At 38.6% G+C, this 20,889-nt stretch overlaps 1 protein-coding gene and 1 long non-coding RNA gene across 13 annotated transcripts in view; one reads left to right on the top strand and one right to left on the bottom strand.

Moving 5' to 3' along the window:
* Positions 1-20,889, top strand: part of LOC129438676 (uncharacterized) — a 164,632-nt gene that overhangs the window by 51,357 nt on the left and 92,386 nt on the right. For all 3 annotated transcript variants that reach the window (XR_008642669.2, XR_008642668.2, XR_008642667.2), the window contains exon 2: positions 20,344-20,584. This is a non-coding gene — a long non-coding RNA (uncharacterized lncRNA). The remainder of the gene's footprint in view (positions 1-20,343; positions 20,585-20,889) is intronic.
* Positions 1-20,889, bottom strand: part of gria4a (glutamate receptor, ionotropic, AMPA 4a) — a 126,503-nt gene that overhangs the window by 47,983 nt on the left and 57,631 nt on the right. For 9 of the 10 annotated variants that reach the window (XR_012367782.1, XR_008642665.2, XM_055197498.2 and 6 more), the window contains 6 exons: positions 19,986-20,039; positions 17,072-17,230; positions 12,523-12,690; positions 9,129-9,233; positions 8,942-9,049; positions 483-689 (listed from right to left, as the gene is read on the bottom strand). Coding sequence is in view for 8 of the 10 variants with exons in the window: in XM_055197498.2 (XP_055053473.2) it covers positions 483-689; positions 8,942-9,049; positions 9,129-9,233; positions 12,523-12,690; positions 17,072-17,230; positions 19,986-20,039 (801 nt within the window). In the remaining 2 variants the exon portion in view is untranslated. Of the gene's footprint in view, positions 1-482; positions 690-1,939; positions 8,376-8,941; positions 9,050-9,128; positions 9,234-12,522; positions 12,691-17,071; positions 17,231-19,985; positions 20,040-20,889 lie in introns of those variants that run through there. The other variant, XM_055197504.2, reaches the window with a different exon arrangement.

The following is a 20,889-nucleotide window of genomic DNA, read 5'->3' on the forward strand; positions in this document are numbered from 1 at the left end:
CTTCTGCTTGCGTTTTAAAGAGAAAACACCTTTAGCTCTGACGATATAAACCCTGTTGATGGAAGAGACGACTAAACATCGCTGAAATAAATAAACCTTCAGTTCTGGTCAAACAGCAGATATTTCTGCTTTAGGCTGAGGATAAACGTATTCAGGTTTATAAAAGCAATTTATTTCCAGGTTGCCTAATTTTCTTGTTTATTTCTCATCATGTATGGCATGTTATTAGTGGAAAAATAAGATGCAAATAGACTAAGTCAATAGTTGTCTGCAAACAGTTCAAGCAAACACTGCTAATCGGCTTCTGTTTTGCATAAGGCGTGACTGTGCCACAACACAAGCTCTTCTGGGAAGTAAAACTGTTCCCAGAATGATGTTTTGGTCATGTTTGAATAAACATCAGTAGACACATTATGTTGCGCGTTGTAAATGTTCACGTATCAGCATCTGTCAAAAACACAACACAGACAGAGTCGTCTCACCCCGTACACCAGCTCCCCAACCATCCCGTTCCAGATCTTCGTCTCTGCATCCCGCGCTCCGTACTTCCCGTCCGGAACGATGGAGATCTTGTACTTGATGCCGATGTGCTTGGCGATCTCGGATGCCAGATCCACGCAGTAGCCTTCGAATTGCTCATTACCTTCAAACATCTCCCAGTTCTTCTTCAACATCACGTACGGTCCTTCCTAAACACACACACACAAAGTGGGTGGGCAGTGATGGTCAAACTGACCTCAAAACTAAACTCTACCATCAATGTTACATTGTAATACATAAGAAATAATTGACGACGGGCCGTTGAATTATTCAAAAATAATGCACACACCGCGGGTGTGCATTATTTTCAAATAATTCAATGGCCCGTCTACAATTATTCCACTTATACCACAAACATTGCTCTGGTGATTATTTTAAGACATTTGACATGTCAAGTGTGCGGTTATCGAAAAATAATGCATACCTGTGGAACATTTTTTCAACCAATCAGAAAAAAGCATTGAAAAGCCCAGTGGTATAAGTAAGAATTAATTGACGACCGGCTGTTGAATTATTCGAAAATAATGCACACACCACGGGTGTGCATTATTTTCAAATAATTCAATGGCTCGTCGACAATTATTCCACTTATACCACGGTTACCACAAACATTGCTCTGGTGGTTATTTTAAGACATTTGACATATACAAGTGTGCGGTTATCGTAAAATAATGCATACCCACAGAACATTTTTCAACCAATCAGAATAAAGCATTGAAAAGCCCAGTGGTATAAGTAAGAAATAATTGACAACGGACCGCTGAACTATAAGAAAACAATGCACACTCAAGGTGTGTGCATTATGTTTGAACAATTCAACGGCCCGTCGACAACCATTCCACTTATACCACAGTTACCACAGACATTGCTCTGGTGGATATTTTTAGACATTTGATAGGTCAGGTGTGCGGTTATCGTAAAATAATGCATACCCACGGAACATTTTTCAGCCAATCAGAATAAATAATTTAACAGCCCAGTGGTATAAGTAATGAATAATAATTGACGACGGGCCGTTGAATTATAAGAAAATAATGCACACCCAAGGTGTGTGCATTATATTCAAATAATTCAATGGCCCGGCGTCAATTATTCCGCTTATACCACGGTTACCAAAAATATTGCTCTGGTAGTTATTTTAAGACATTTGACATGTCAAGTGTGGGGTTATCGAAAAATAATGCATACCTGTGGAACAATTTTCAACCAATCAGAATAAAGCATTTAACAGCCCAGTGGTATAAGTAAGGAATAACTGACGACGGGCCGTTGAATTATCAGAAAATAATGCACACCCAAGGTGTGTGCATTAAGTTCGAATAATTCAATGGCCTGTCGTAAATTATTCCTTACTTATACCACGGTTACCACAAACATTGCTCTGGTGCTTATTTTTAAGACATTTTAAAGGCTAGGCGTGCAATTATTAAAAACTAATCAACACCCATGGATAATTTCTTAACCAATCAGAATACAGCATTCAATAGACCCGTGGTATAAATGTAAATCATGAATTATAATATTAAATATCAAGACGCTTTATTAGTTCTGTGAAACACAAGCATTTAAAATGTTTTTTTGCTTTTAAGTTTCTTGTTGTTCTCTGGTTCTTTAAAAACAAATCCATGTATGGTCTCTTGCTACTTATAATTTCTAAAAAGCTAAAAAGTTTGTTAAACTTTCAGCTTTATTACTATGCAGAATGAGGCCGATAAGGTTTGTTTCTGTGATGGGATATCTGACAGCATACATAAATGTTGAATATGTAATGCACTCGCATAAGACTCTCATATGACACTTATTAAAACTGGTACAGTACAGTAATTGGAGCTGCATGCAATTAAAAATAAATGACTGACAAATTATCGTAAAATAAAAGTCAAAACATTTATTTTGAACATTTTCCATGTGGCGTAATAAGGTTTGTGGTTATGAATTATGCAGACAAATAAATAAACTGTTTGTTATACTGTCTCAGAAAATGATAAAGGCCAAGTCCAAAACACTGATTTACATTTAAACTGTCATTATTTATTCATGAAAATCAATACATATGTTTGATTTTGTTTACCCATAATGTTTCAATTATGATGAAATTGTATAATAGGAGCAAAGCATCAACATTAAATGATTTTTATAACATAAAAAAATAAAAGTTTTACGGAGCTCATTTCTGACAATCACTCGAAACACTAAAGCAGCAATAATTTAGACATAAGCAGATTAAACAACACATTTTGCATAAAGTGAAAATCAGCGGCAAGAGTGATGCATACAATAAATAGTAAATATTTATACATTGATTTTTACATTATTATAAGGCTTTGATAAAAACACCTTTTACTTTATTATATATTATCGCAGAGTATGTAACACTTCATCATATACCAGATGAATTTTCTTTTATAAACTGAAGGACATGAAGGCACGTGAGATGAAAAACGAACATGTTCAAAGAATATTCTGGATATTGACCACAGACAATTATTTCTAATATAAACTAATGCAAAGCATGTTTACATAGTAGGCAAGTGGGCAGCACCATAAATACAACCAAAAGACTTCAGTGTGCTAACTGCTATTATTACATTTAACCACAAATGATGCCTTATAAATATTAAAGCTATAGTTCAACCACAAATGAAATTCAATATTTATTATTCAATATTTGCCATTTCACTAGTGGTTTGTACTCCTGTGGTACTTTCGTTCTTTAAAACATCTCTTTCAATGTCACACGGGCTTGAGTAAATGATGACAGGATCTTTAGTGAATCGTTTCTTTTAAATTGGAAATGACAGGGAATATGGTTTTAATGAAAGGGTATGTGAAGCTGCGAGCAGTGAAATGCATTGACTTTTCATCTGAATAATTTCACTGAAATGATCTCTGCGCTTGTAAAGAGGATGGGAGGGCCGGCTGTCTCATTTTCATCCAGGTGCACAGGAATACATCGACCAAAACATGAACGGATACGTGCGAGTTGGTCATGGTTTATTCCCATGAAAGAGCTGATGGTTTATGCTCTCATTGGCTTTAGTGTAGATAAATTGGCTGCTATCTGCAGGCATTGACTTAATGAACGTTATGTGGAATGAACAACACGCCTCACGTCCCTTCAGCCGGCAGTTATACTAATTACACCTATCAGTAACTCAGCCGTCCATCTGTCTGTCTGTCTCTCTCTCTGTGTCTGTCTGTCTCTCAGCCCGGAGCCCTTATGTCTCAGCCATTAAACTACTATATATACACACACACATTGACACACGTCTGGATGTGTATCTCGTGCATTGCGTTTGTGTGTTTTGCATCTGTCACTCTTACACTTGATTGATTCGAGGATTCTCATTGGATTAATTAACGTGTCTATATATAGAAATAATCACCCCGTTTGTCCATGCACACATTGTGTTACTATATAGATTTTGTTTAAAGGCGACATAAACATCAGCAGCCCACTTAACCATAAAAAAAAGAATATTTAGGGCGGTGACTGGTTAAAATTGGGCGGTACATAGCAGGATAGAGTCAGACCTAACATATGAGGTGCAGTAGATTGTGAGGGATTTAATCCGTAAACACCAGCAGCTCCAATTTCTCAGGAGGATTTTAGATCAGGAGGTCAAATTCACTTTCGCAAGCATCTTAACGGTTTCCTACGGCTTCTTTTTCAAATCTAGCATTATTTGGCATTATGCGGATTAGGTTAGAATGTTTAATTTATATTATTAGAAAGAAGAATGTGAACCATTAAAAATACCAACTCATGTTTTTTTAAGCGAATTTAGCACTTCCGGTACATTCACACGGTGCGTAAGGGTTAACGCTTTAAGGAAGGCTTGTCTGAAGCGTGGCCAGCAGCCAATCACAGTGGCCGCAACCTATGCTCTGGTCTTCCATAAACGTAATTGGCTGGCTCTGCCTAGGTAAGGTTATTTGCATAAGGCGATGTGATTGGCTGACGCACACGTTGCCGCTTGAAAAGTTGACAAATGTTCTGCCGCAAGCAACAGCACTGACGCGGTGCCGACGGATCCCCAATTCAGTTCGGCAACGCATGATGTCACCCATTAAAAGTATATGGGAAGCGTTAACGCTTACGCCCCATGTTAATGCACTGTTCTGGCTCCATCTTACCAAAGTCAATGGTTTTTTGAATGGGTTGTTGGATAAACTCCTTAAATTTTTTGGGTTAACAGAAGCCCAAGATATTTTCACATTTTATTATATGACATAAAACACCAGTAATACTCCAACTCATGACATTCGAAGGCTTTAAAGGGGTCATAGCGCAAAAAACTGACTTTTTTCATGTTTAAGTGCTATAATTGGGTCCCCAGTGCTTCTATCAACTCTACAATATGTGAAAAAGCACAACCCAGTAACTCTGATTTGGTAAACCATTCTCTGCAAACATGTAAAGAATTAGGTCATTCAGATTTCACCTGTTTTCTGATATAAGTAGCAAGTCTTACTATACCACCCCTTAATCTGCACTATCCAACCACGGCACTGCCATTTAGCGCAGAGAGAAAGCGAGAGAGAAAAAAAATAATTAACAGCACAATTAAGTTTCAATTTCAACAAACCACCATCATGGCGATCAGTGTTTAAAATGCAAATGAGCTGATGAAATTCAAAGAAGACACGCAAAACCAGCAAATTTTTGTTGGCACCTATAAAGCGGCAATTTTTACATTATCTGTGGGGTATTTTGAGCTAAAACTTCACGTACTTTGGGGACATAAAGGCTTATTTTGCATCTTAAAAACATCTCATAATATGACCCCTTTATTGTATCTTTAAAAGGGCGGTTGCTAACAAGTCGCTACATGGGACTTTAAACGTCATCATGCGCGAAGATCTCAAAAACAATGCAACATGGGCACAATTCCCAACAAATACTCATCCACAGAGTATTTCCTTATCAGGGAACATGTTTTTAGATGTGTTTAATCAATTTTGAAAGAGCTGTTGGAGGAGGTGATAACGTTGATGTCGAGAGACCATGGTGTAGTTCGCTTGTAGCCTAAGGTTAGCTTTTCTTTCCTAGTAAATGCATTTAGACTTCAGAATTCATAAAAGTTATGTTTATCTCTTGGACAAAAATTATAAGTGTCATAAGACTTTTTAAAAGTTTTTTTAAGACTTTTTGCTGAGGGAACCAGTTTCCCGCTAACTTCCGGGTTGGCCTACAAAAATATGTCATCCCTGGCGCAATCTATTCTTCCAAAGGCCCTGTCCCAAATTGCTCACATCATGTCAGAGCATGTGAGTGGAGCGGTGAGAAATTCCACTTCCCGCTCACGTAGGTGTTCGCTAACACCGCTTTACCGCTCAAAGTCAGACCAGACCGCAAAATTCCTTTGCATGCCAAACACCTGCCGTTTTCAACCGAAGCCTTGCACCTGGGACACACGTGGAGCTGATTTGTTGCATAACTGGTGCGGACAAATCCGTTTCACTTCTATTCTGTCGCGGGGCCTGCGGTTGCGTTGTGGTTGGACCGCACCTGATATTCGCGTATTCCGCAGGCAGCATGTCTGTTAACATAGGCAAATCAACACGCAGCAATCCCGCTCCTCGTCACGTCCACCACACAGCCTATATTCTTTTGCATGCCCTAGACTCGTTGTGTGAGCGGTATCAGAGCGAAACCGGAGTGAGACAGAGTGATCGATCCGGCCTTTAAAAACTCGTTCTGCGCTCTGACTATATTTGGCACACTCAGCTCCTTGCTCACTCCCCGCTACGCTCCCATGCTCTGCTTCATGTGGATTTTTGGTCTCGTGGCCTTAAATTGCATGTGCTCGATTAGTCTACAAGTCTGTAGGGTGTCCCATCTGTCATTTTTCGCTCCAAAGTTGCCCATCAGTGTCTTCGGCGAAGCCCGCACTGCTACAGGCTTCACGGACTTTACCAACCCAGAAGTCCTTGCAACAGAGCAATCAGACGACGGATGGGAGGAGTTCACACAGACGTTGAATCTGTCCCAAAATACAACTCTACATACTCCCTAAGGTCTACACTACATGATGTCATGAGGAAGTCCACAAGTCCGGAGTGTGCCATTTGGGACAGGGCCAAAGTCAACAACAAACGGACTCTTCTTCTTTTCCAGATCTCTCTAATCATATTGTGAAATTACTGACCCCTAGCAGGCAACATTACACGCTTATCAACAGTACTGCCGACGCATGCAGTAAATGCTTATGTTAGTATATTTTTAAATTACTTTATTTCCCAATATTAATGATCTATCAAAGTTCTCACGATTAATGGTTAAGCAGTTAATTATTTTCATACCTAGAAGACAACCATTTTTTGCTTTAAAAAACATGCAGCGATGAATCATGCTTAACAAGACCAAGAATGTGCTTTGAAATGGCAAACAGTCGCAAGTCACAATGAGTTTAAGGAGATCTGTAAGAGTAAATATTTCAGTGTAACTGAATTAAGAGAGCTACAGATGTTCAAGAGCTTTTTAATCATCTGTAATTATCTTTAAGTCAGACATTTATCCTATAAAAACACACAATGTGCCACATACAGCCACTGTGTGACAATTAAATCCACATGAGGAGCAAGTGAGTGAGCGAGAGAGAAAGAAAGAGAGAGATTTTTCTCGTACTCTTTTTTTTTAAGGTTGTGATTTGCTGTGCTTGGCCGTGAAAAACTATTTCAGAATCCTGTCACCGTGACAACCTACACTAGCTGCTCCCCTGTACACCACGTCTGTACACCATCTCCAAAACTTCAGTATGTGCTCGAGCAAGGGTTATAAGTTTATTCAGACTCGTAGTAGTCAAACAGAATGTGGGACATGGAAAGAGAGAATTTTACTCTAAAGGGGCGGTCACACTACACTTGTCGTTCCGTTGACTTCCATTCATACGCATGCGAATGTTTTGGACTGGAAACGCAAGCTTGTGCGAACATATTTCGTATTTTGGCATGCACCAAAGTTAAATTCTGGTGAAGTTTGACCTTCGAATTCGTATCATGTGGAGATATGTCATTCGTAGAAACTGGTATTTCATAGCGTGACCTTTTTCTCTACTGAAAAGCAAAGGTGGATGAAGCTTCCTTGCCGATATACTTCCAAATAATATTTGCATTCCCAAAGTCTGGTGTGACGCCCCTTAAAGCTTTATACCTCTTGTTTTGCACATTAAAATCAAGGTGACATGACATGACGGTGTTCCTGTAGCTCAGTAAGTTGGTAGATCATTGCATTAGGAGTGCAAAAGGTTGTGGATTTGTTTGATTAACAGGAAACACACATACTGATAAATGTATAGCTTGAATGCACTGTAAGTCGCTTTGGATAAAAGCATGAATGTAAATGCAAGTATATCTGAATGAAAGGGAATATCATGTAAATCCCTTCAGGGACTCATTCGATTGTGGATATTTTGTTCTCACCCGTGTGACCTTGACTACATCAGCAGAAAAGTGATTTTGATATAAAGCTAGGTTTTAAAAGCATTAACAAGCAGGAGGTTTTGATTTCACAATGCTTTTACATGCCGGTGGGGGCGATTCATAAAAGCAAGGACACGCAATCACAAAGAGACAAAACAAAATACCCATGAAACAGCGTTTTACACCCCTTGGCATTGCACCCAAGGTACGTGTGAGGAATGTTACTGAATGCTTAATGCCGCAGTCCCAGATGTAGGAGTCTGAGAACAGCTGAATCATGGGAGAGAGAGGTTAGACTCTCTGATGTCTCATGGCCATCTCTTCCTCTCCTCCGCTTAGTGTCTGAACAGTGGATTCTTTAGCACTGATGGAAACCTTGATGATCCTGCAGAGGTAAAATTCTCCATCGCCTTAAAAAGCGCACGGCAGAGAAAGATAGAGAGAAAGAGAGAGAAAGAAAAAGAGAGAGAGAGAGGAGGAGCCTGCTAAGGTAGCGCTCATTTTCCCAAGTATACCCTTACAAAAATTCACCACAGCAACCACAGTTATGCCAAAGTACCTGACTTTTACCTTGCTGTTAGCCAGGACTATCATCAAGAAGACATGAAAATGACTGCTTGTACTGTTTGAAATCGCCTTTCAGTAATAAAGTAATAGTTACGCTTAGAAAGCACAAATAATTATGGCATTTTGGTGAAAGCTATGGATACCATAGTAAATTTGTAAGGTAAACATTAAAAACGCATATGTGAAGGTTTTTTTAATACATCTCTTCTGTTCATTTTAGAATGGCTGAACTGATATACAGTCATCTCTCTTTCTTTCTCACTGCTTTCCTTTCTTGTCTCTCTCACTAACACAAAAGACATCAAGAGCATAGGAAGTGAGCTTTATTCATGTACATCTGACTGACAGATCCCAGTGTGTTCCCTCTAGATTCAGCTATTTTGCATGGCTCTGGTTGTGAGTGCATTACCATTATAGTCGTGACGATAACCGTTCGGTTCTCCATGGAGGAGTCGTTTCCCATGGAGAGCTCGTTCTGAACCAGGACCAGTTTATCCAAGTCATTCCAGTAACCGATCTGTAGATGTACATCACATAGAAAGGGTGATGCCTTCTGTATGATAATGTGCATGTTTTTATTTGGTTTTGTTTCTGACCTTGCGTGGGCCATTGCTTTTCAGTTCAAAGACGTCCATGGTATAATTGACTCTGCGTCCATAATGATCAAACTGGATGTTCCCAGTCAGACCCTGGATTCTCACCTGTAAGAACACACAGACAGATATCAGTAGATACAGTAAACATTATTATTAGAAAGCAACACACTAAGACTTACACTAATTTACTTTTCTGAGTAGATTAAGCATTAACATGAATTAAAAGTAGTTGTCAGACTATTATTTGACTTAACCGTTTTAACTGTGAATAAGTTTGATAGCCTGAGTCCCCATAGCCCTCACCTTTTTTCACCTGTTTTTGAGTCTCCGCCAACTCTCACCTGTATAACAAAGTCCCGTCCATCCTCTTCTGACTGCTCTTCTCTGTCTTAAATCCCGCCCACTCTTACCTGTGAAACAAAGTCCCTTCCATCCTCTCCCAACTATTCCCACCTGTCTTTACCAATGTCCGGCTCATCCTCTTCAGACAATTCCCTTGTCTCAAAGAGTCACGCTCTCTCTCACCTGTATAACGATGCCCCGCTCATTCTCTCCCAATTATTCTCACCTGTCTTAATAAGTCCAGCCCACTCTAACCTGTGTAACACAGTCCCTCCTTTGCTCTCCCAACTTTTCCCAACTGTCTCAATCAATGTCTGGCTCATCCTCTTCAGACAATTCCCACCTGTCTTAATGAATTCCGCCCACTCTCACCTCTATAACACTAGGCTTGTTCGACTTCATGCGGCGCCGTCAGAATCGATAGCCGGATCACGTCAAAGTACCGCAGAGGAGTCTGCTTTTAAATCGCTCTCGCAGAACTTTGACGTCATCCGGCTGTTGGTTCTTGCGGCGCCGCATGAAGTTGAAAAAGCCTAATGGTCCAGCTCATCCTCTCCCAATTATTCTCACCTGTCTCAATAAGTCCAGCCCACTTTCACCTGTGTAACACAGTCCCTCCCTTCCTCTTCCAAATTTTCCCAACTGTCTTAATCAATGTCCAGCTCATCTTCTCCAGACCATTCTCCCCTGTCCTATTGAGTCCCGCCTATCCTCTCCCAACTATTTCCACCTGTCTTTGAGTCCTGCCCACTCTTACCTGTATAACAATGTCCCGCCAATCCTCTCCCAATTATTCTCACCTGTCTCAATAAGTCCAGCCCACTCTAACCTGTATAACAAAGTACCTCCCTTCCTCTTCCAAATTTTCCCAACTGTCTTAATCAATGTCCAGCTCATCCTCTCCAGACAATTCCCACCTGTCTTAATGAATCCCCCATCTTCTCCCAAATATTCCCACCTATCTTAATGAGTCCCGCCCACTCTCACCTATATAACAATGTCCTGCTCATTCTCTCTCGATAATTCTCACCTGTCTCAATAAGTCCAGCCCACTCTCACTCAAAGTACCTCCTTCCTCTACCAACTAATCCCACCTATCTTAATGAGTCCCGCCCAATCTTACCTGTATAACAATGTCCCACCAATCCTCTCCCAATTACTCTCACTTTTCTCAATAAGTCCAGCTCACTTAAGCCCGATTTATAGTCGTGCGTAGGTTCTATGCCGTAGCTACGGCGTAGGCTATCCGTAGCCTGACGTGCACCTCGCAAAATTTTTTACAGCACATCAGTTCTACGCGGACCGCAAGCGCTGTGATTGGTCCACCAGAACCCCTCCCATCAGGTAAAAAAAACTGCGTCATAGGTATTTCCGTTTGCGACAGTGAAAACAAAGATGAGCCAAGTTGAGGAGTGATTTAACTCAAACTGCAACAAAAGTCACTATTTATTTACTTCCATCATTGCTGGTCTTCTCAAATCATAGACAACAAGTTGCTGTTTCTTCTTCGTTTGTGGGTTAACTTGCCAAGCTTCTTCTCTGACGGTCACGCTGCTACTGTGGTTACACGCGTGGATACTGCCTACCAGGGGTTTGCGCGTGTGTTTGCACATTGACGCGGAGGACGATGCAAAAGTATAAATGAAAACCGATGCGGAACCTACACCGTAGGACCTACGCACGACTATAACGAGCCCTTTAACCTCTATAACAAAGTACCTCCCTTCCTCTCCCAACTTTTCCCAACTGTCTTAATCAATGTCCAGCTCATCCTCTCCCACCTGTCTTAATGAGTCCCGCCCACTCTCACCTGTATAACAATGTTCTGCTCATTCTCTCTCGATTTTTCTCACCTGTCTCAATAAGTCCAGCCCACTCTCACCTGTATAACAAAGTACCTCCCTTTCTCTCCTGTGTTTCTGTTCTGACTATTCTCACCTGTCTTGATCAATGTCCCACTCTTCCTTTCCAGACAATTCTCCCCTGTCTTATTGAGTCCTGCACATCCCCTCCCAACTATTCCCACCTAACTTAATGAGTCCCGCTCACTCTCACCTGTATAACAATATCCCGTTCATCCTCTCCCAATTATTCTCACCTGTCTCAATAAGTCCAGCCCACTCTCACCTCTATAACAAAGTAGCCACGCCCACTCACCTGTTTTAGTATTCTGTGACTCCGGTCCAATAAATTTCGCTAAGTCTCCACCAAACTTACCTGTGTAACAAAGTCATGCCCATTCTTTCGCGTGTTGCCATCCTCACTATTCTTACATTTCTTACTTAGTCCTGCCCACTCTTACCTCTTTTAACCTAAAAGTATAGTTGAGTTTTTACGCAAATGCAAGGTTCCGCCTACAGGTAGTTGACATGTAAATGTGTCTGATGGTGTGACATTAGGAAAAAACCCTCATAAAATACTTGAGAGAGATTTATCTTAATGTTAGAGTTACAAATAACATGAGGGAGTTTTTGTCTTCAATTTTTGCTGTCAGACCATATGACACATTTATGGTTTATTTGTCAACTACTTGCACATTGCTCGTGGTGCAAATTTTCTCATCACAATAGTACGTGCACACTGTACACACACTGCAGGATTTTTGTAATCGTGCATACGTTGTATTGTATGTCGCAATGTGCATGCGTTAAACGTCTGTTTTCAAGTACCAGTCAAAAAACTATGCTTTGCAAGGCTGTACGTTTGACCGTGTGCATATGTCCGCGTACATGTACAAAAACAAACTATACTCCTGGCCTTAGTGTCTTGTCCAAGCTCACTTGCTTTAACGAGTCCCGCCCACTGTCACCTGTGTAACAAAGTCCCACCTATTCTCTTACATCAGGGGTGCCCAATCCTGCTCCTGGTGACCGACTGTCCTGCAAAGTTCAGGTCCAATCCAAATCAAATACACCTGAAGCAGTTAATCAAGGTCTTCAGGATCACTTAAAAATTGAAGGCAGATATGCAAGATAGTCCATCCCCGGGAGCAGGATTTGGTAGTTGCTGTTGACTCTTCTCACCTGTCTTAATAAGCCCCGCCCACTCTCACCTGTTTCAAGGTGCGTTCCATGTCAATGCCTTGATTCCAGGGAGCAGCAGGGTTGGCCAGACAGTCTCCAGCATTGCCTCTGCGGGAGATGTCAATCTTCTGTCTGCGTAGGTTTCGAAATGCCTCAGCCATCACCAGCACACTGTCATATGTCAGAGAGGACGTGTACTGAAAACACAATATTGTTTCATCATTCGGACTACATTACCCATAATGCTGTGTTTACAATCACACATCAAACACAATCGGGGCACTGTGATTCTTATATGTTGTCCTATATAAAATCATACACACCAATGTTGAGGAAGCTATTATATTACTATACAAAATTTTGAGATTACTGTTTTAAAGCAGTACTAATAGTTAAAAAAAAAATGTTTGCTTTCCTACAGGTTGGTAAGATTTATTGATGAAAATATGTAAGTTGTTGCTCAGGGACTTCTAGGAAGATTGTTGAGTGATGAAGGTCTTTGATTTGAGCATAACAGCCCAATAAAATTAAGTTAATATGCCAATGCTGTGTATGAGATAAAGGTCGTTCTACGAGTATGTTTAAATATTGCATTAACTCATTTAGTTATAAGGCTGCGTGCCCAACGCTACAGAAAATCCATAAAGCTTAAAAGCTCTACAGAATGCAGTAAAGATTTGAAGAGAATGCTGCGAAATACAGTGCAAGGTTTTCATAATTTTTCGCTTTATAAGCTACCACAGGCTACAAAGAATTTCGACCACACCAATGATGAAAATGGATTACCGTCTGTTATTTTCCATAAACAAATAAAGAATCATGATTATTTGCATAATACACAATACAGATAATCATACAGAATAAGTATCATTGGCCGGCGCAGGTTCAGCACTGACAGAAGCGATTATTAATGAATCTGATCAGCAGAAAATAAAGATTTATGGTTCTAGCAGAGGCATAATAACATCCAATTAACACTGAAGAAATACACAACAGTCATTAAAGGGGATGACAGGAAGTGAGCAGCAGAAAATAAGAGACGGTCCTGCTTGTAAAGTGCGCTCTAATGAACCCATAAAGATGACTCTGATCATTTAAACAGCCACTGCAGGATGAAAACTCCAATCAATGCGAGTGGAGAAGAAAGCTTCACGCTATCAATGAAGGGCAAAAACAGAACGAGGACGTGAATCATCAAATCGTTTTTAATAACCTCCAAACCATTAATAAATGAAAAAACACAACACATTCATGATAGATTCTCTAAAAACAAACCTTCATATCTTATACCGTTTGTATAGATTTGTTTTATTAAAAATCAGGACAAAGATACACTTGTACTCTTTTGTGTACATTTTATGTCCTGCTTGAATGCACTTTACTTTTTCCTGCCAGTTGTGCATGTGCATTTACAACCTTTATCTCTCCAAATAATGCTAGGCTGAGGAAAGCGGTATCTTTTTGGACATTTTTAAAACCGCAAATGAAGTGCAAGCGTAAAAAGAGAGCAGTGCAATTTTCACACTTCATTAAATAGCGCGCCTGTTTTCAGCTGTGCTAAGAGAATAAAAAGGTTCCTCCGGTACCAAATGAACACATTAGAATGATTACTTAAAGATGAGTATAAAACTGGAGTAAGGTTGAAATGTGACTTTGTCATCAGGTAATAATCTGAGGAAGATTTGCGATACAAGTGATTCGTCCTAAGATGTGAAAGTATAAGAAACACAACCTTTAAAAGAGATTTAAAGAGCCCCTATTTGGTTGATAAAAGAACATTATTTGGTGTATTTGGTGTAATGCAATGCTAAAAAAACACATTATTTTCCATATACCATATATTATTGTTTATCCTTTATGCTTCGCCTTTTGAAACACATCGATTTCTATAAAGCTCATCGTAGGGAAAAACTTGGTTTGCTCTGATTGGCCAGCTATCCAGTCCGTTGTGATTGGCTGAATACATCAAGCATGTGCCGTAAATGTGGCGCTCTTTACCATATTTGAAAGATCAGCTCCCAACAGGAGATACTAGGGACTTTAAGCAACAGCTGGGAATGGAACGGCTACGGCGACCGGAAGTATGCTGTCACACCGCCGTAGCCAGGAATGGAAAAATCACTAAGCAACCATAAACATGACAGCGCAACGCGGCATTAATTTGTTTATTAAAAAACTAAAGGGTTGGTTTAAATGACAATCTTTTGTCAGAAAAGGAGTTTTTACTATTGTATGATGTAAATAAGTCTAAAAACCTAGATTTAAGCAATACTTGAAAACAATGAATACTTAAAAATCTTTAAAATTAGCTTAAATTTAAAACATTTTAATACATATTATATAAAAGACTTGTGGTACAATCATAAACTGATGCAATTACAATGTCATATGCCATTAAACATAACATTTATTTACACAATCTCTCACGTTGTAGTGACTACGGCAAATCAGCCGTTCTCCCGTATTAGACCGTTACAGTAGAACGTCGCAAAGTAGCAGATAAATTCGCGCATGCGCAATACAATACCAGAATGCCGTTGCCGTTCCACCAGAGGCTGTTGCTTAAAGTCCCCAATATCATCTTTACTACGTTATCAGTACGAGCCCGAATCTGATCCAGAAAATGCAGACCAAGCTAATCGATCAACTTTGCCAGCACAGCTTGAGCAGAATGTAACAGATTGGTAAGGTTACTAAAACATAAAACCATGTCGGCATTTGTAATCATAGAAACGACAAACAACAAGCGCTACTCTGCACTTCTTAAAAATCGTGTTTGAATCATGGTTTGAAAAGTCACTAGTAAATTATTTAAATAAGAAAACATAGAATACTGTGAATCAGAAGCGGGAGTAATTATGATAATGTGAATCGAGTTCACGTCAACAGGCAGAGGAAGTAAAGTGTTGCCTGAAATCCTTGCGTTCATTGTAGTCCAAGAAAAGAGATTTCAGTCGGACACGATAACTCGCGTCATTGTAGATTTGTACGTTTGCAACACACTTGCAAATCGTTAAAGGAAAACACCACTTTTTCAATATTTTACGTCAGCCTAGATGAATGAATACATACTTATATGCAGCAGCGATTGGTCACGTTACTTTAAAAAGTGCATTCGAATCGATACGGAAGATGCTGTATCGATGCGCGCATCGTCAGGCGTCTATGACGATGTATCGTCGTATCGATATTTTGAACACAGCACTATTCACAACGTGTTGTACAAAGATTAAAAGTAAACACACTGAAAAAAGATAGGTTTGTTTTAATTTATTAATTCATAAGTTGAGGTAAGAACATAGTAAAATATTGAAAAACAATGGTGTTTTCCTTTAACATGTACTAAAACACACACGCCAAAAGAAATGTAAAATCATGAAAGGGAAAATAGGGGCGCTTTAAAACTTTTTAGCAGTAGCCTAGGTTTTTATTATTTATCGAGCACTTTTTATTTTACAATGTAAAATATTTGTTGTAGTTATGCAGCTGTTTGCCAGTAACTTACTGTAAGTTACTGTAAACTTACTGTAAAACTGCTATGTCATTTACAGGCAACAGTTTGTTGAAAGTTAAATGAACATTAAACACGAACAAGCCTTTGTCTCCACAAAATAAAACTATTAAATAACAGCCCCATGCAAAGCATTCTGTGAACCAGAAATCCTCACTAATCTTTTATCCTTCAGATTTTTGTTCCCAGAATGCTTTGCATGAGGCTGTTATTTTATTTTCATTCCCTAAAGATAAAGACTTGTTAATGTTTAATGTTCATTTAACAAACTGTTGCCAGTAAATAACATCAATTTAAATCTACAGTAAGTTACTGGCAAACAGCTGCCAATAATACTGTCATTTATACAGCAGTTTTTAACAGCATAGAAATGCCTGAACTTTATTTTTCAAGGTTATTCAGTCCCAGCTGAGTGTTAAAAATGTGGCTGCTGTGTGGTCTGTCATGCTTTAATTGGCTAAAATATTAGCTTGTTAAATCTTATTGGCTAAAGCTTGAGGAAGGACGTGTCCTGTCACACTCTGATTGGCTAAACATCTGTGACTGGAATTCTGCCGCATGCATCTGAATGGATTCCAGAATCTGAATTTGACTAAACCAGCTGGCAGAACGTGTAGCTCAATTAAAAAAGCGAGCATTGCGTTAGCAACACGAAACCTATGGGGTCGAATCTCAGGGAACATGAATACTGATTAAAATCTATACATTGCAAGTCACTTTGGATAAAGTTTTTTTTTGCATTGCTTCACTTTAATGGTATTTTGCATGATTTCCCCCCAGATTTAAGATAAATTTGATGCAAAACATATTACATTAATGAGAGTAAAAGAAAATGTAAAATTCAGTAGTGGGAATTTCGAAGGCAAATGTGCCTACAGTAATTGTAACACATTTACATGTAAAAAAAAAAAGATAGATTTTTGTATGCTTCACCTACAATATTGTAAAATATTAATAAGTGATATTGAAGTATTATTGATTTTTGTCTGCCTGGACCAGTTGGTGTTTCTTTCTTTCATACTGTTGTATGTTGGTGTTTATTTGTGTTCATGTCTTTGTTTTTTTACCCTGGGTGGGCTTTCAGAACCTGGATACTCCCTCTGGTCCAGTTTGTTCCAGCGCTGCATTAGTTTGATCACCATTGGTTTGCTGAAATCCACCAACTGAAAACCAGTTACATTTGCTCCACCATGCATAAACCTCTCTAGAGAAATATCCTTAAAACCCTGCGGAGATAGAGAGCAAGAGCCATTCATTTAATAGATAAAGAGAAGAGATGAGAAAGCAGAGATTGATGGAACGAAAGAGAGACAGAGGCAGAAAGAGAGAGAGAGAGAGAGAAAAAGCGTTATAACATTTTTAATATCCCAGCTGGTAACACAAACAAATGTCATCACACAATACGTTAAACCCGGCAAAAATAAGCAATGATAAATCACACGTAACAAAATTAGGATTCAGCACTCCATCATACACAGAGCCTCAGAAATTGAACAAGACTTCATATTTTGTGGATGTGAAATAGTGATGAAGATTGCCAGGTTTATGATGCAATAGATTTCGTGACAAAACTACATTACAAAATCGCTAATTACAGATGTGATGCTTACGTTTTGATTTTCATTTCGTTGCATGACTACTTAAAGCTTAATGTCTTTGTCGGTGAATGAAAAACTGAAAAAAAATCCATTGCATTGTAATTATGACTTCCAAACTCATAAGAAGAATTTTCCCAAGAGGAAATGCGGTAATATCTGTTTGTCAATGCTGTGTTTTGCATGAGCACCCTAGCTAGTTTACCAAATCATTGTTACTACTAAAGAGATTATTCAAATTCATACAGCAGAAAGATTAATGCGCCAAAGAAAAATTAATCACATACAAAATAAAAGTTAGTATAATATATTTGTGTGTCTATTGTGTGTAATAATTAATTATATATAAATACACACATACATGCATAAATTTAAGAAATTTTTTATTTATTTATATATTTTTATTTATATATAATATATGCATAAATTTAAGATTTTTTTTATTTATGTATATATTTTTATTTATATATAATATAAAATATATGCATCAAATTAAGACATTTTTTATTTATGTATATATTTTATATTTATTTATATTTTGATATATTTAATATTTTTTATATTTTTTAAAATATATTAAATGTATATTAAATATATCAAAATATAAATAAATATACATATACATGTAAATGTTTTTTTAATACATGCATGTGTGTGTATTTGAAGAGTTTCGTTGCAAAACGAGATAACCACCGTTTTTTAATTGTTCAGAAATCTTGTTTTTTGATTGTGCATTCCAATTAATATCAATCAAGTTGGTTTGTTTTGATTTAAAGGCGGAGTGCACAATGTTTGAAAAAACGCTTTGGAAAAGAAGATGGGCCAACTAACAAAACACACTTATAGCCAATCAGCAGTAAGGAGCGTGTCTACTAACCGACATCCTTGCTGGGTTGCGTATGTGTGGGGCGGGTCTTTTAAAAGAAGGTCCAGATTCTATTGGGGTAGGGGCGTGTTTGTTTAGGTGATTTCAAATATCAACATTGGCTTTCAAACATTGTGCACTCCGCCTTTAAACCTTCATAACTTAAAAAATACAGCTAAGTAGCACCATAAAACAAAATAATAACATGATAACATAATAATAAACATGTTTTGACAAAAATGTTAAAAAATGGATTTATCTCGTTTTGCCACGGAACTATTCATTTATATATACATATTAATTACTCACAATGCACGCACACACACACACACACACATATATTATGCAAAAAAACTTTTATTTTGTATGCAATCTATCGCGATCGTAAATCCTTTTGACAGCCCTACACCAAAGCATTGTTACTACTGAAGAGATTTGCAGAAAGATTTGACCAAATTTGACGGATAAATCTTGGAGAAACTTCTACCTTTGTCATCTTCCTAATAACAAGTTTAAAAGAGTTTAAATAAAAAAAAAATATGTCTGAAAATTGTTTAATTTTAACACTTGATGATTTATTATAAAGGGGGTCGCACACCGGACACGCAGCTCAGTGCCGTGTAGCGTCGAGTCGTGTCTAGGACAACTCGGAGGTATCATACACCAGAAGCGCAGGCTTAGTCAGATAGCGTCTACTTTAAAATGCAAAATATACGTTAGCAGCCAATGTTAATCGTTAATGATTTGGGACAAATATGATGTTATTTGTTAAACTATGTGAGTGGCGCCACCTATTGGCGCCGGTGTGCGTATACTCATGGTAAACAATGTGTTCGATTTTTTTTTACGGTGCGGCGCGACGCTGAGCTGTGCGTCCGGTGTGCGACCCCCTTTAGGTTTCTGCAAAGGCTATTTCTATTGAAAAATCTTGGTGTCAGGAGTTTGTTTTAAACAAGCAATCGATCAAACCAGGTTCTTATAGACATACACTAAATAGATTGAACAAGACTTCATATTTTGTGGATGGGAAATAGTGATGAAGCTGGTTTGGAAGATGGTTTATGACCAAAATCGATAATTACAGATTTGATCCTAACGTTTTCCTATCTGTTTGTCGATGCTGCGTTTTGCATGAGCACCATCACTAGCTAGTGCACCAAATCATTGATTTGACCAAATGTGACGGATCAATCTTGGAGAAACTTCTACCTTTGTCAGCTTTTTAATAACAAGTTTAAAAGAGTATAAAATAAAAAATGATGTGAGAAAATGGTTTAATTTTAACACTTTGAATGATTTATTATTAGGTTTCCGCAAAGGCAATTATTTCTATTGAAAAATCTTAGTGTCAGGAGTTTGTTTTAAACAAGCAATCGATCAAACCAGGGTCTTATAGACATACACTAAAGAGATTGGACACGGGTCCACCTGTTTCACACAGCACCTCCATCAATTACGGCTAGAGGACACATTGTCCTCCACATCTCAATCACTGCTGTATATAAGAGCGCCAACACTCACCAGATTTGCGATGATGTAGTGATATCCTTTCACATGTTTGCCCACACTCACCACCTGAGAAAGAGAAATATAAGAGAATAGTTTACACCATTTACTCGCCCGTATGTCTTTCCAAACCCCAATATGATTTCATTTTTCATACAGTGAAAGCAAATGGTGAAGGCTTGGCTCCCTGCCAGCCAATATCTGAGGCTAATGCACTATATATAATGTGTATGATTATAATATAATTAATATAATGCAGAATCTCTATGCCAGTGTGGTCCATGCTAGCCAGACTGTAGAGACAGCATTCTGTTAATGTTGTACCCGACTGTGACGCTGTGAGTGTGTTTGTGTGTGTGTGTTTGGTTGACAGGCTGATATATGGGCATCTCAGAGGTCCGTATGAAGAATGCAGGATTGCAATGAAACAGACGGGCCGTGCCGCTATCAAACACGCCCCCCGATGGCAGGGTTCATAGATCGGGCACACAGACAGAGGACCAGAGATCTGATCTTTGGCTCTTTATTCGGCTCGGGTGCTAAACATCATCATCGCTCCAGAGCGTAGAAACTGTTGCACAGCAAATATAGGAATCAGCTGAAAGCATCGTACTGTAAGTGCATTTTCTTGTTTCAATATGGGTGTTTTTGCACTATTGGGGTGGCAACAAACCTCAAAACTTAAAAGGGCTATCTGTGATTTTAAACTAAATATGGTGTTATTTATATAAATAGCTGTATATACATATGGATATACTATATAGCTTCAGCCAAGATACTTTTCAAGTTGTTCTTCTATCTGAACTAGAAATCACTACTTTAAAGTTCCAATGAAATCAAAAGTTTTTGGCCTTTAGTATGACTACCCCACTAAAAAGTCCAGCTAAAACCAGCTGAACCACCAGCTTAAATCGGCTGG

This window comes from Misgurnus anguillicaudatus, chromosome 24 (genome assembly GCF_027580225.2).
Source record: "Misgurnus anguillicaudatus chromosome 24, ASM2758022v2, whole genome shotgun sequence".
NCBI classification, from domain to species: domain Eukaryota; kingdom Metazoa; phylum Chordata; class Actinopteri; order Cypriniformes; family Cobitidae; genus Misgurnus; species Misgurnus anguillicaudatus.